The 12,191-nt window shown below is 50.9% G+C and overlaps 1 protein-coding gene across 4 annotated transcripts in view; it reads left to right on the forward strand.

The window, feature by feature from the left end:
• Window positions 1-644: 644 nt before the first annotated feature.
• NR3C2 (nuclear receptor subfamily 3 group C member 2) overlaps window positions 645-12,191 on the forward strand; it is a 343,986-nt gene continuing 332,439 nt past the window's right edge. Inside the window, exons 1-2 of one of the 4 annotated variants that reach the window (XM_049770010.1) lie at window positions 645-1,083; window positions 8,825-10,601. In XM_049770010.1, coding sequence (XP_049625967.1) covers window positions 8,827-10,601 — 1,775 coding nt within the window. In that variant the 5' untranslated portion in view covers window positions 645-1,083; window positions 8,825-8,826. Of the gene's footprint in view, window positions 1,084-1,672; window positions 1,790-1,966; window positions 2,082-3,297; window positions 3,564-8,824; window positions 10,602-12,191 lie in introns of those variants that run through there. The other 3 variants (XM_049770009.1, XM_049770008.1, XM_049770007.1) reach the window with 3 other exon arrangements.

Genomic DNA, 12,191 nt, shown 5'->3' on the forward strand with positions numbered 1-12,191 from the left:
GCTGGGCTGGAGCGGGGACCCGGCGCGCCCCAGGGTGCAGACACCCTGTCTGTCCATCCCCGGCGACATTCCCTACCCCCACCGCTCCCCCCACGGTGGGGGTGGAGCAGAGGCGCTTCTGCTGCAGGGAGGGGGGCGGCGGGAAGAGGGGAGAGCTGCCCCAAGGGTGGGCGGCGAGCTAGCCAGTAAAGAAACTTTTCCTCCCGCCCCTCCTGAGCGCTTCCCGGGTCCGCGGCTCCCTGCAGTTTGCAAGGGCCGGGAAGGAGGGGTGCAGGATTGCACCTGAGACCCCCGGCAAGGGTGTCCCGGCCCGACTTGCTGGGCACGCGGGGAGGACGAAGGGAGTTGCCCTGGGAGGGACAGGCTTGGGAAGTCTCTTTCCCCTGTGCCTGAGCTGCTGCTGCTGCCGCTGCTGGCCCGGGTAGGAGCGCGGTGCCACCCGCCCTGGGCTGGACGCTTGGCCACCTCCTCCTCCTGATGCTGAGGGTGTGACCCGGGGAGGGGGCCGCTTCGCCACGGGCTCCCCCTCTGCACGCCCGCGCGTGCACACGCACAATCACACACAGTCACACACAACCACACGCACACAGAATCACACACACACAATCACACACGCTCCGCCGCGGGGGCTGTCACCGGCCACTCCAGGCCCGGGGAGGGGGCGCGGAGAGGTGCTGCCGGGTGGCGGCGCGGGATATTGTTCCACCACCCCCGACACCCCGGGAGACTCCAGCCCCCTCCACCCCGGTTTGGGGGGGTGCAGAAGGGCCTGCCCTAGGCCCAGTCGGCTCTGCTGGGGGGGGGGGGCAGGCGGTCGCTAGGGGCCCCCTGTGCGCGCTTTGGCGCCGTCGCCTCGCCTCCTGCTGCGGGGTGCCCACTCTCCTGCCCTCCCGCGCTACCCACCGTCTGCACGGCGACGCCGGGCTTTGCCATCCTCTCCATCTTCGCCGCCGACCGGCTGCCAGCGGACTTGCAGGGCACCGCGGCGGCGGCGGCGGAGGCAGCGGTGGGAGTCTCCGCGGCGTCTCCCGCCTGCCCCCCGCGCGCCCTGCGCCCCAGTCTCCCCACCATGTCCTAGAAAAGGTGAGTGCAGCGACTGTCACTCTGTCAGCGCTGACAGCGGCGGGCGGGGGCCAGGGTTGCGCTGGGGCGACCCAGGGGAGGACAGGGGCTGCTGCGCACGGGGCTCGGAGTGGCGGAGCTAGGTGGGTAAGGGAGCGAGGGGGCTCCCCACTCCCTCGTCTCCCGGGCTGTAGGTCGGGGTGCTGGGGCGCCGCCTGAGCCATCCGGGGCAGCTGCTCCAGCTCAGTGCTAACCTAGATTTTTGCCAGAAACACAGATCCAGGGCAAGGGCGGCCCTCCGACCAGGAGGTAAAAACTTAGTAAAAGAGACACGTCCAATTCCTTTAATAATGAATACCGGGGCCGCGTTTGGACGAGCCGCCGCCACCGCCACCGCCTCGCGCGCCGAGACCCCCTCCTCATTCCTTCTGGCTTTTGCCCCGCGTGGCCCGGCTCGGGGGGCTCTCGGTGCCCGCCTGCCAACGGGCGAGCGCGCGTGACTCCGGGCCCCGCGGGAAAGTTGGGACACTTGGCGCGGGGACTCCCGGCTGCAGGGGCGCCCGGGGCCGCTCCGCGCTGGGGACTGCTGGGGACACTGGAGTCGGAACCGGGACCAGCTGACCAGTCGCAGCCGCCGCCGCCTCAGTCACCCGGCTTGGGGGTTTGCGGGAGGAAATCCCCAATTTGCAGCTAGGAGAGTTCGAGTGTCCCCCGTCTCCGGGTCCAGGTCTGGAAGGAATCCCGAGGCTTAATTCATTGGAAGGAGAGGAGGAACCTTTGGGGGGCTGATGGGGCGACCCAGGCCCCTCCGATCACGGAAAGGGCGCTGGGCAGGGGTGAGGAGGGAGGTTGCACAGCTGCCACGGCCGGGCTGCGGGTCGCCGAGGGCCGGGGGTACCAGATTTAGGTGTGTACGTCACTGATGCTGACTCCGGGCCAGCCGGGAGGCTCAGCCGGGAGGCTCCAAACGCGGATCCGCCAAGTGCTTAAAAATCAAAGTTAAGAAGCTCGTCCTTCGGGTTGGTAACTAAAGCGTTTGGGTGGGTGGGTGGGCGGGTGGGGAGCGGAGGGTGGGGTCGGGGCTGCAGGGGGGACCTGAATTTCTTCTTGCTAGATCCTTAGACTACTGGTTCCTTTCCCCTTTCCCTATGGATTTCTCCCAATTCTAGTGCACCCCTCCCACCCTCCGGAGAGAAGTGTCTCTCCTCGAATGGCTATGGCACTAGTGGAAAAATCCCAATGCTTAAAGTTGTAAATAGGGCCACGAAATGTAAGGAAGGAGAGAGCTCGCAGCTCTTGACCCTGGCACTTTATTTTATTTTATTTTGTTTACCCCCTGTTTGGGTGGGGGTGGCAGAGAGGGTGTGATTAAAGGGCTCTGGCTGCACTGAAATCACCTATTCCTCCCCCCCCCCATCCTGCACATTTAAAACCAGGAAATTCAAATCGAGTGGGGGGGAACGTGAGCCTGCTTGCTGGCAACGGGACGACGGTGCTGCTTGGCCGAGAGGTAACTCGGCGGAGACCTAGGAAAGGGGCGCGAAAAGGCGGGCCGGGGGGTTGCACGGAGCCCACCTGCAGTTCTTGTGCCCAGCACGCCCACACATGGGGGTGGAGGGCCGGCGCCTGGGGCCGGGCTGCCGCTCACCTGGCGCTGCAGGTGGAAAACGCGAGGGGACACCTCCTCGCTGGAGACTTCTTGCGTGTCACCCTTGCAAGACCCTCGAAGGGTCGGGAGGAGGTGGTGGAGGAGGAGGAGGAGGGCCAGGTGGGCGTGAGTGAGCAAGTTGGGAAGGGAGGGTTGCGATCGAGCCAGGGGCGGCGGGCGCCGGGGGCGAGGGGGTCTGGCATCTGCTGTCTCGCCCGGCACCCTAAGGCACCATCCCGCTCGCTGCGGCTTTAAGGCAGCTGCCGAGTCCAGGCTGTGTCGCAGCAACTTTGAATCAGTCATGTCGCCTCCCGGTGACTGACAGTCGCCAAGGCCCAATGAGAAGCCTGCTTGGCTGGAGCAGCGTGGAGCCCCGCTTCTCTGCGGGCCAATGGGCTGGGCCCCGGGGGGCGGGCCCGCAAGCTGAACTTTGGGTGGCCATGTGACCCGCATTTAAAAGGGCCAGCCCTCCCGCTGCCCACTCCCCCTCCGGGCTTTCGCCCAGCCCTCTGTCCCTCTTTCCCTCCCTCCCTTCTTCGCCCTCCCCGCCCCTGCCCCGCCCCCTCCTCCCGTCCCCTCCTCTCCTCTCCTCTCCGTCCCTTGGTGCCCCGGGTGTCATTGGACCGGGGAGAAGCGAGCCAACTTCGGGCAGCGAGGCCGCCCGTGCAAGTCACCTGGGTGCCCGAGCGTTGCATGCAACCTCGGGCTTACTCCTGCTGCAAGCGGGGAGCTGCACTCGCGGGCCTGGATGTGGCTGGATTTTTCGGGGGGGCTCCGCAGCCGGCTGGTCGTGGCGTAGGCGAGCGCTGCAACAGGTAGACGCCCAGCGACGGACCGACCCCAGCCGAGGCAGGTGTGTAAGGAAGGGGGCGCGCGGCGGGGTTGCCACTCGCCTCGCCGGGCTCGGCTGGCGGCCGTGGCGCGGGTAGCGTGCACTTTGCAGAGATAAGTAGCTGCGTAATCCGGAGGCACTGGCAGTCTGGTGCTTGTTGTTTTGTTTTGTTTTGTTTTTTCCACTCCCCCCCCCCCTCCCGGCCGCTAGAGGACTATTTTGGGAAAGTTTGGCCACTTTGGATAAATGCCCTTTAAGGAGCAGCTTTTCCGCCGCCTCTGGCAGTGGGAAGTCTCCAAGCCTTCCCTTCCCCCCCCCAAAAACACGAATGTCAGCCCATTTTTTTTTCCCGGTGCAGATCTGAAAGGACATTTTGAATAATAGTTCTTTGCCTCTCTATCAATTGCGGAAGCACCCAAATCTCAGCTGGAGGTGTAGCTGATAAGGGCAATTGAAGGAGATGCAGAGCTTGCTGGATCCCATGGGAAGGTGCTTCTGGAAAGGCTTGGCATTCCCTTTCCCCAAAGATTGTCGAAACTCTTGAAAGACTATGCTCTTTGGTGGCATCGGTGGCAATTTTAAGGGAAGAGGAGAAGGGGAAGACGCTTTCTTTGGTGGCATCCTTTGCCCTTCCTGCTGAAGTCAGGTCTGGCTCCTGCTGAGGACTTTAATGGGTCAAGTTTAACTCATCCAGGCGGCACCACCTTTTTAAAAGGCTTTATTCTAATGTAGGAGCTCGGCAGACTTGTATTTGCAAGCAAATTTGGGGACCGCTGAATTGTTTGCAATTGCATTTCAACTGAATTGGTATTGCCTTGTCTCTCGCTGCCTTTTCTGATATTTCAGGAGAGAGCCTTGCTCCATCTGGGAATTTCTGCTTGGAAGTTTGAATTTTGATGTTCGCCTTCACGGCAGGCTCTCCTGCTAAATGTTTGAGGAGAGAAGTTGTCACGCAGGGAAAGGGGAACTTTTTTCCTTTAAGGGAGAAATAAATAGTTTGTTTGGGGATTTAGGAAAGATCAGGTGGCTGGTGAATTAGGTGAGTGAATAGAAATCAGGTGCGCTCAGTTCTAACTGGTTCTCCTGCTCTCTTAGGTGACCTTGAGCCAGTTTCTATCATTTACCACATCTATAAAAGAAGGGGAGTGTAAGAACAGTTTCTGAAGTGGGCATGACAAGGAAAAAGTAGTTCCAAGCAGGCAACTTTTGCCTCTGAGCAACCGGTGAAAATCAAGAAATGCTTCAAGTCCAGCTTTCAAGTTTCCGTAGGATCGTGAAATAACCATAGAAAATGCTGTGTTGAAAATAAGATTGTGCTTGGGTGGGGGGATACTAGAAGTGAAAACAGTGTTATTGAGAAAATACCACTTTGCAAGAATTTTACAGTTTCTGGAGAAAATATTAATAATTAGACTTAATAAATAATCTTGATTGGAGGAGAGGTAACTTCGTATTTGGAAAATGGCAGTTTGAAATAGACAGCAGAACACATAAATATATATATATATAATAGATATATATTAAATTCAAGTTTTTCCTGTGCAAAAAGGATTACTAATAGCATGTTTTAACTTCAGGAAGTGCTTCCATCGGAGCATCTCCTCTCTTACCTGAAATTTCCTTTTGGCTTTGGAGGCAGGTCATTTCTATGAAAATGAAGGGGTCCTGTTTGTATTGTCTTAGTTGCAATTCTCACTGTAAGAGAACTAGTTTTATTTTTATACCAGACAGAGTTGCTAGTATATGCTTCACCTTCAAGGTTCTAGTAAGGCAATTTTTTCTCTTGATCTCTGAATCAAGGTTTAATAAGGAAGTGTTGAGTTCATCAGGTAATATTTTCAGTCTTCGCTAGTTAAGTTCAGGTTGACTGAAATTCTGCTCAAGCCCTGGCCATCATGCCAGTTCCAAAAATATAACCCTGGTTTCCTGGACAACATAGGAAATAAATTCCTAACCTGGTCCATTTGTTTATAGAGAAGATGAATTAAAATAATGAGAAATTCAGCCTAAAATTGTGTCAGCACTTTGGTTTTTTAAAATAAATCTGATCTTTTAAAAAAGGCTTCCACTGGGATCAGGCAGAGAGATGCTTGAAGTCCTCTATTCTTGGGTATTTTACTGCTGTTAACCCGTTGCTCCATTTTCTTTGGGCCGGGAGAGGTACATTTTGCTTGGTAGGTGAGGAGAGGACTTGAAAGGGCTAATTTAGACTTAGAAACCCATTGGCAAATTCACTAATGTGGTAAATTGTAGATGTTTTATGTTTCTGTTCTGAGAGTTCAAGGCTAACCAAACAGGACTTGGAAAGTTGTGATCAGCTGCATGATATTGGCTGATAAGCTGCTTCCTTGGCCAGCACCTAAGATTGCTCTCTCCTGCCTTCACCCATTCCAATCCCATTTTCCTCTCTGCCCTGCAATCTGGCTGGATCCTGCATGAGGGCCAAAGGCTGAGAACTGCCCTCAGAATCTCCAAAGGTATTCTGTGAAATTAGGGTTCAAGAGCCAAGCTACTTCGAGAACTGGGATTACAAAGGAAACTGGTTTGGAAGCTGGGGGACTTCCAGGGAGTCAAAGCTTTCCCTTGGCAAAAGGTAGTTTGGAGGATGGAAGTTTGGAGAAGCTGTGGATATGGTTCAGTCTCCCATTGAGACAAAGCAAAAAGCCTCCTGGGAGCTGAGGGAGGTTAAACTGTGGGTTTGGGAGTAGGCAGAAAGGAGCTGATGGCAGCCTTGATTTCAGAGTTACTCTAGGCATTGAGGGGTCCTAGGGAATGTAGAATTAGGAGATGGAATGACACGTAAGAAGATATTCCATCATGAATTTGAATATAGAGTAGGTTTCTTATGGACTCTAGAAACTTTGGGCTTAAAAACTTCTAGACCCCAGAGATCTATCCATTCAGGTTTGGTCTGGGGAGGCCAGAATATTTGGGAGTTGATAAACAAAATTTATTAGTGTTTTTCAATCCAAGATTGATTATAAATGAGTTTTCCAGTGAGATAGAAAAGGCCTCATTTATTTTTATCAGGTCCCATTTCAGTATATGTATGTATTTTCAACTCTTGGCTTACATCCATTCTAAAACCTTTTTGGCTGGTGTGACAAGCTCAGCCACCTCAGAATCTGACCCTTGACTTATTTTCCTCTATTTTGTGATTGGTTTGGGATTAGGAATCTAGGTAGAATAGGATTCTTCACGTAAAAGGAAGTATGTTACATAATTGGTAGGTTTTAGCTTTATGGACAAATTGTGGCATAAAATGGTTAATTAAAATTTTGAAGAAAGGTGCACTGTGCTGCCTGTAGGGGCTGAGCTAGTGAAATTGATATGGTTCCTGCCCTTTTAGAACTTAAGATCTGTTGTAAAATACTGTGAAGTTAGAGATAATTAACGAAACTTGGCCAATTGGGGCTTTCCATTTCATAATAGAGCCTGATAATCTCTAATACCAATTCACTACAATTGTGAGATAATTCTTCATTAGTATGAGTTCTGTCCCTAAAAGTCTTCCTCCTTTGTTTTTCCAGTGAGGTAAATGTTGAAGGAATGGAGGTCCTTAGAAGTAGCAAAGGATGAAACGAAGGATGAAAGGAAGGATGAAAGTTGTCCTGTTCAGATCTTTAGACATGCTGTCATGGACATGAGGAACTTTCTGTTTAGACCAGAGATTACCCAGAATTTGAGAAAAACAACCATAAAAACTGGAGGAATTCTCTATCTTGAGGTGTACAAATGCAATTTTACTGTGAATGAATGTATTTGATTCTTTAAATTTCTCTAGAGTGATGTGTAATGTGTGTGTGAGAGAGAGAGATAGAGAGAGACAGAGAGAAAGAGACTTTTACCCCAAACTAAATCCCCAAGAATATTTGACTATATTTGGACTGTGTGGATTATCACAGCCGGGAAAGGGGAAGGAAAGAGTATTATTGACATTTAAATGCATGGGAATCAGGATATTAGAAATTATCCTATCTCAAATGGCAGGGGTCTCTAGATTTAGATTTCTTGGCTTAAACAAGAGCCCAATGGTCAAATTCCAGCTCTGCCACTTAGCTATGTAACCCATGCCTCAGTTTCTTAACCTGGATCATTTAATGATATTTTTAACTGTATTACTGGGTTGCTTAGAAGTATAAATCATGTATGGGAATGACTTGTGATAATTTCATTGAATTCTTTAAGATATGTATTACATAAATGCAGCCTATTATAAACATTGTCTAAAGTCTAAAATTTTAGTATTGCCTACAACAGTTCTCAGCCCTGAACTACATGTGTATAGAGGGCCAATGTATTAGATTGTCTACATGAAGCGATCCTGTGGACTCCCAGATGATGGAATCCTGCCTCTGTGTCTATCACTGTAGGTAACTGTTTGTAGGCCCAGGGTGTAGCACACACTCGTTAAATATTTGTTGAATAAACAAACACATACATTGTCACGATCTATCTCCAGCATTTCCCATTGGCTGTTGAGCTATAAGAAATGTCTGCAGGGAGTGTTTTGGGTGGAGGTCACCATAGAGCAGGGTGCCACTGCAGGCCCATGTCAGCACTGCAGGGTGGAAGGGATGGTAGATGCTCCCAGGATCTTCCATTAACTCTGGGGTTCTTAATCTCTGACTGTCTTCATCAGGTTGCGGCAATCTTTACTCTTCAGAATTACCATTCGGTTATCCTCGTCACAGATCCATTTTAAGAAAGCATTATTTTTGAGTGAAGCCCCCTACCCCATTATAGCTCACTCGATAATGCTTGTAATGGGAACTTGTGACATTAATGACATTTTCTGGTATTTAACAAAGACATGTATGAGGTGTAGAACATAGCCTCTGTAAAATTGTGGAGTTAGAAGATTCTACTAGACTCAGGTTTTTCGTGCCTTTAATCATGGCCAAGTTACCCGTCACCAAATCCTGCTTCCTTCTTGCCCACCTCATCAGCCCCTGGGATGACATTGAACAGTAAATGAATCAACTTTTGTGAATTACCCTTGAAACTGTAAAGGCTGTGTTAGAGCCAAAGATGCTGCTTTGGTTAAGCTGCAAAGAGTTTCCCAGGATAGTTTTCTTAGAGTTTCCCACCCAACAGGTCCATACTGTATTAGTCAACCCCTATCGAGGTGTAACCCTTTGGAATATAACCTAGTACTGATAGGTGAAGCAGAATGTGGCTTTAGAGCTTTGGTCAATGCAATGGCATTTTGAAAAGGGCTTTGCAGACGCTCAGTTCCCTGGCTCTCAATGACACTAATCTTTTCGACGTTTATTTGATAGCGATGGAAACCAAAGGCTACCACAGTCTCCCCGACGGCCTAGACATGGAGAGACGGTGGGGCCCAGTTTCCCAGGGTGTGGACCGCACCACTCTGGGTCTGAACGAGAGGACCGAGGAAACTAGCTGCATGGAAGTCGTCAACGTCAGCTGTGTTTCCGGTGCTATTCCCAACCACAGTGCTCAAGGAAGCAGCAAAGAGAAACTCCAACTACTCCCATGCATCCAGCCCGATGCCCACCGGCCTGGGGTGTTAACCTCGGAAATTAAAACCGAGCTGGAGTCCAAGGAACTGTCAGCCACAGTGGCCGAGTCCATGGGCCTGTACATGGACTCCGTGCGTGAGGCCGACTACGCCGCTGCCGCCTACGACCCGCTGCACCCCCAGGACTGTGTGAGCCCCGCCAAGCTCTACCAGAACGTGGAGCAGCTTATGAAGTTCTACAAAGAGAATGGCCACCGGCCTCCGGCCCTGGGGGGCGTCAGTCGGCCCTTGCGGTCCTTTCTGATCGACTCTGGGGGTGCGGTTAATGGGGGCGCCCTACGCCCCGCGGTGAGGAGCCCTATCTTGTGCCACGAGAAGAGTCCTTCAGGGTGCAGCCCCCTTAACCTGACTTCGTCAGGGTCCAGCCCTGCGGGGATCAACTCCGTGTCCTCCACCTCTGCCAGCTTTGGCAGCTTCCCCGTGCACAGCCCCCTGACACAGGGGACGCCACTGACCTGTTCCCCAAATGTGGAGAGCCGGGGCTCTCGGTCACACAGCCCAGCGCACGCCAGCAACGTGGGCTCACCCCTCTCCAGCCCGTTAAGTAGCATGAAGTCCCCCATCTCCAGCCCCCCGAGCCACTGCAGCGCCAAGTCACCGGTGTCCAGCCCCAATCACATCTCTCTGCGCTCCGCCATGTCCAGCCCGGCCACGCTCAATAACTCGAGGTGCTCCGTTTCTAGCCCTAACAATGCCAACAACCGATCCACTCTGTCCAGCCCGGCGGCCAGTACCGTGGGGTCCATCTGCAGCCCCCTCAATGCCTTCAGCTACACGGCCTCGGGCACCCCTTCTGGGCCTGGTGCAGCCCGGGATGTAGTGGTGCCCAGCCCGGATACACACGAGAAAGGTGCTCACGAAGTCCCTTTCCCAAAGACTGAGGACGTGGAGAACCCCATCTCCAACGGGGCCACGGGCCAGCTGAACATTGTCCAGTACATTAAAACCGAGCCCGAGGGAGCCTTTGGCAGCTCCTGCCTCGGAGCAGCCAATAGCAATAGCAAAGTGGCCCCCGATTCTCCCTTCTCAGTCCCCATCAAGCAAGAAGCCACCAAGCATTCGTGCTCCGGCACCTCTTTCAAAGGGAACCCTCCGGTCAACCCGTTTCCCTTCATGGATGGCTCGTATTTCTCCTTTATGGATGATAAAGACTATTACTCGCTATCAGGAATCTTAGGACCACCGGTGCCAGGCTTCGACGGGAGCTGCGAGGGCAGCGGGTTCCCCATGGGGATTAAGCAAGAGCCGGACGATGGGAGCTACTACCCCGAGGCCAGCATCCCGTCCTCGGCCATCGTGGGTGTGAATTCCGGCGGACAGTCCTTCCACTACCGGATTGGTGCTCAAGGTACAATCTCGCTCTCCCGGGCCACCAGAGACCAGTCTTTCCAGCACCTGAGCTCCTTCCCGCCCGTGAATACTCTTGTGGAGCCATGGAAACCCCACGGGGACCTGTCCTCCAGGAGAGGGGATGGTTACCCTGTTCTAGAATACATTCCAGAAAATGTGTCAAGGTAAGTGGGTGGGCCCTTTCTCCTGTGGCAAATCCCGAGCTATTTGTTTTTACCTTGACAGTTGCTTGCCCCCTTACACCCTACTTGTTGGTATAACCTTACTACATTTAGGGGAGTGGGGAAATGAAGAAATACTGCAGACATAACATCTCTTAGAAAATGCTTGTGTTGAATTTTTGAAGGCGTATAGAGAGAGATGTTTCCTCTTGTAGGTGTTTGGAGAAAGTTTTGTTTTCTACTGCTTGTTCCTATATTTACATCAGCAGACTAGCGCTAGAATGTTTTTCCTTAAGGAGCTGCATACTGATTCACTAAAAATGGTTTAGAATTAGGTTCCTTGTGGTCTTCGATTTTTAAGATTTATTTATGTACTTGTCAGTTATAAAGGGAAATTGAACTCTGGACCTATTACCTACGAGCTCCCTACCTTTTCTGCCCTTTGCTAGGTATGTGAATTATATGTAAAGTGTGGTTTTCAGTACAAACCATTCCCTTCATTCCACACATCTTGATATTCCCAGGAATTACCTTAGCGTCTTACTCACATGGCAATTAAATTCTGTCAGTGCTGTGTTGAATTGGTATATTTCTGACCTCTTAAAATCTGCAAGAAATCTTACTTTGCCTACTCTACATGATACCTTGGCTTTCCATGTTGTAGATGGCATGCTGCATATATTTAGATAAAAAAAAAACACAAGGATAGGTTTTATATGCCTATAAAGGGTGGTTCTAAGTTACAGAGTGAGTACTTATATTGGACTTTGATTCATTCCTATTTTATTACTTGTTTGTGATAAATGATCATTTATTGAACATATAAAGAATAGATTTCCTATAAACAAGACATTCCTTGGGCATTTAAGGCTATAAAGATATTTTCTTATGAAACATCTTTTATTTGGGAGTATACATGGTTTATATTGATGCACAGATAGTTCTCCTTGTATTCTTTTCTGAACAGAAAACAGATACTTGGATTCAAGAAGTCTCTTACACATCATTGAGTCACACCTGTCTTGTATGACCCACTTCTGGGCGCAAACGTTCTTTACAGGGAATTTTTTTTTCTGGTTCTCAGTAGATGGAATTATTCAGTCATATTCTATACTCTTTTTTTAAACTTGCAACTCTTAAGGCAAGTCATGAGAAAGCCTGGCTTCCTTCAGAACACAGCTGTGTGTTCCATGGCTAATGCTTTGTTTTTCGTTTAGACAAGGTCATTTTGTGCACAACATAGGTATTTTCACAAGTGATGTTTTTAGTGAGCTAGGGAGACTAGCCTGGTAGTGAACGGGAAGTCATCTGCTCAGTTCAATCCCAGCTCTGCCATTGGATGGCTTTTGTCCCTGTGTATATATCTTATGTCTCCAAACATTCTTTTTCTCCTAACAAGGGAATCTTGGATAGTTCTATCCTAAAGGAAGTTAAGAAAATGGAGTTATTTTATGAACAGTACTTGGATTATCATCTGATATCAAGAATGCATGATATAATAACATATCAATAATTCATGATATAATAACATCTTAAATAATGTTAATGTTAAGTGTTCTCATGATCTTTCATTCCCATTGCTTTTCATCATAA

The sequence above is a fragment of the Suncus etruscus genome, chromosome 3 (genome assembly GCF_024139225.1).
Source record: "Suncus etruscus isolate mSunEtr1 chromosome 3, mSunEtr1.pri.cur, whole genome shotgun sequence".
NCBI classification, from domain to species: domain Eukaryota; kingdom Metazoa; phylum Chordata; class Mammalia; order Eulipotyphla; family Soricidae; genus Suncus; species Suncus etruscus.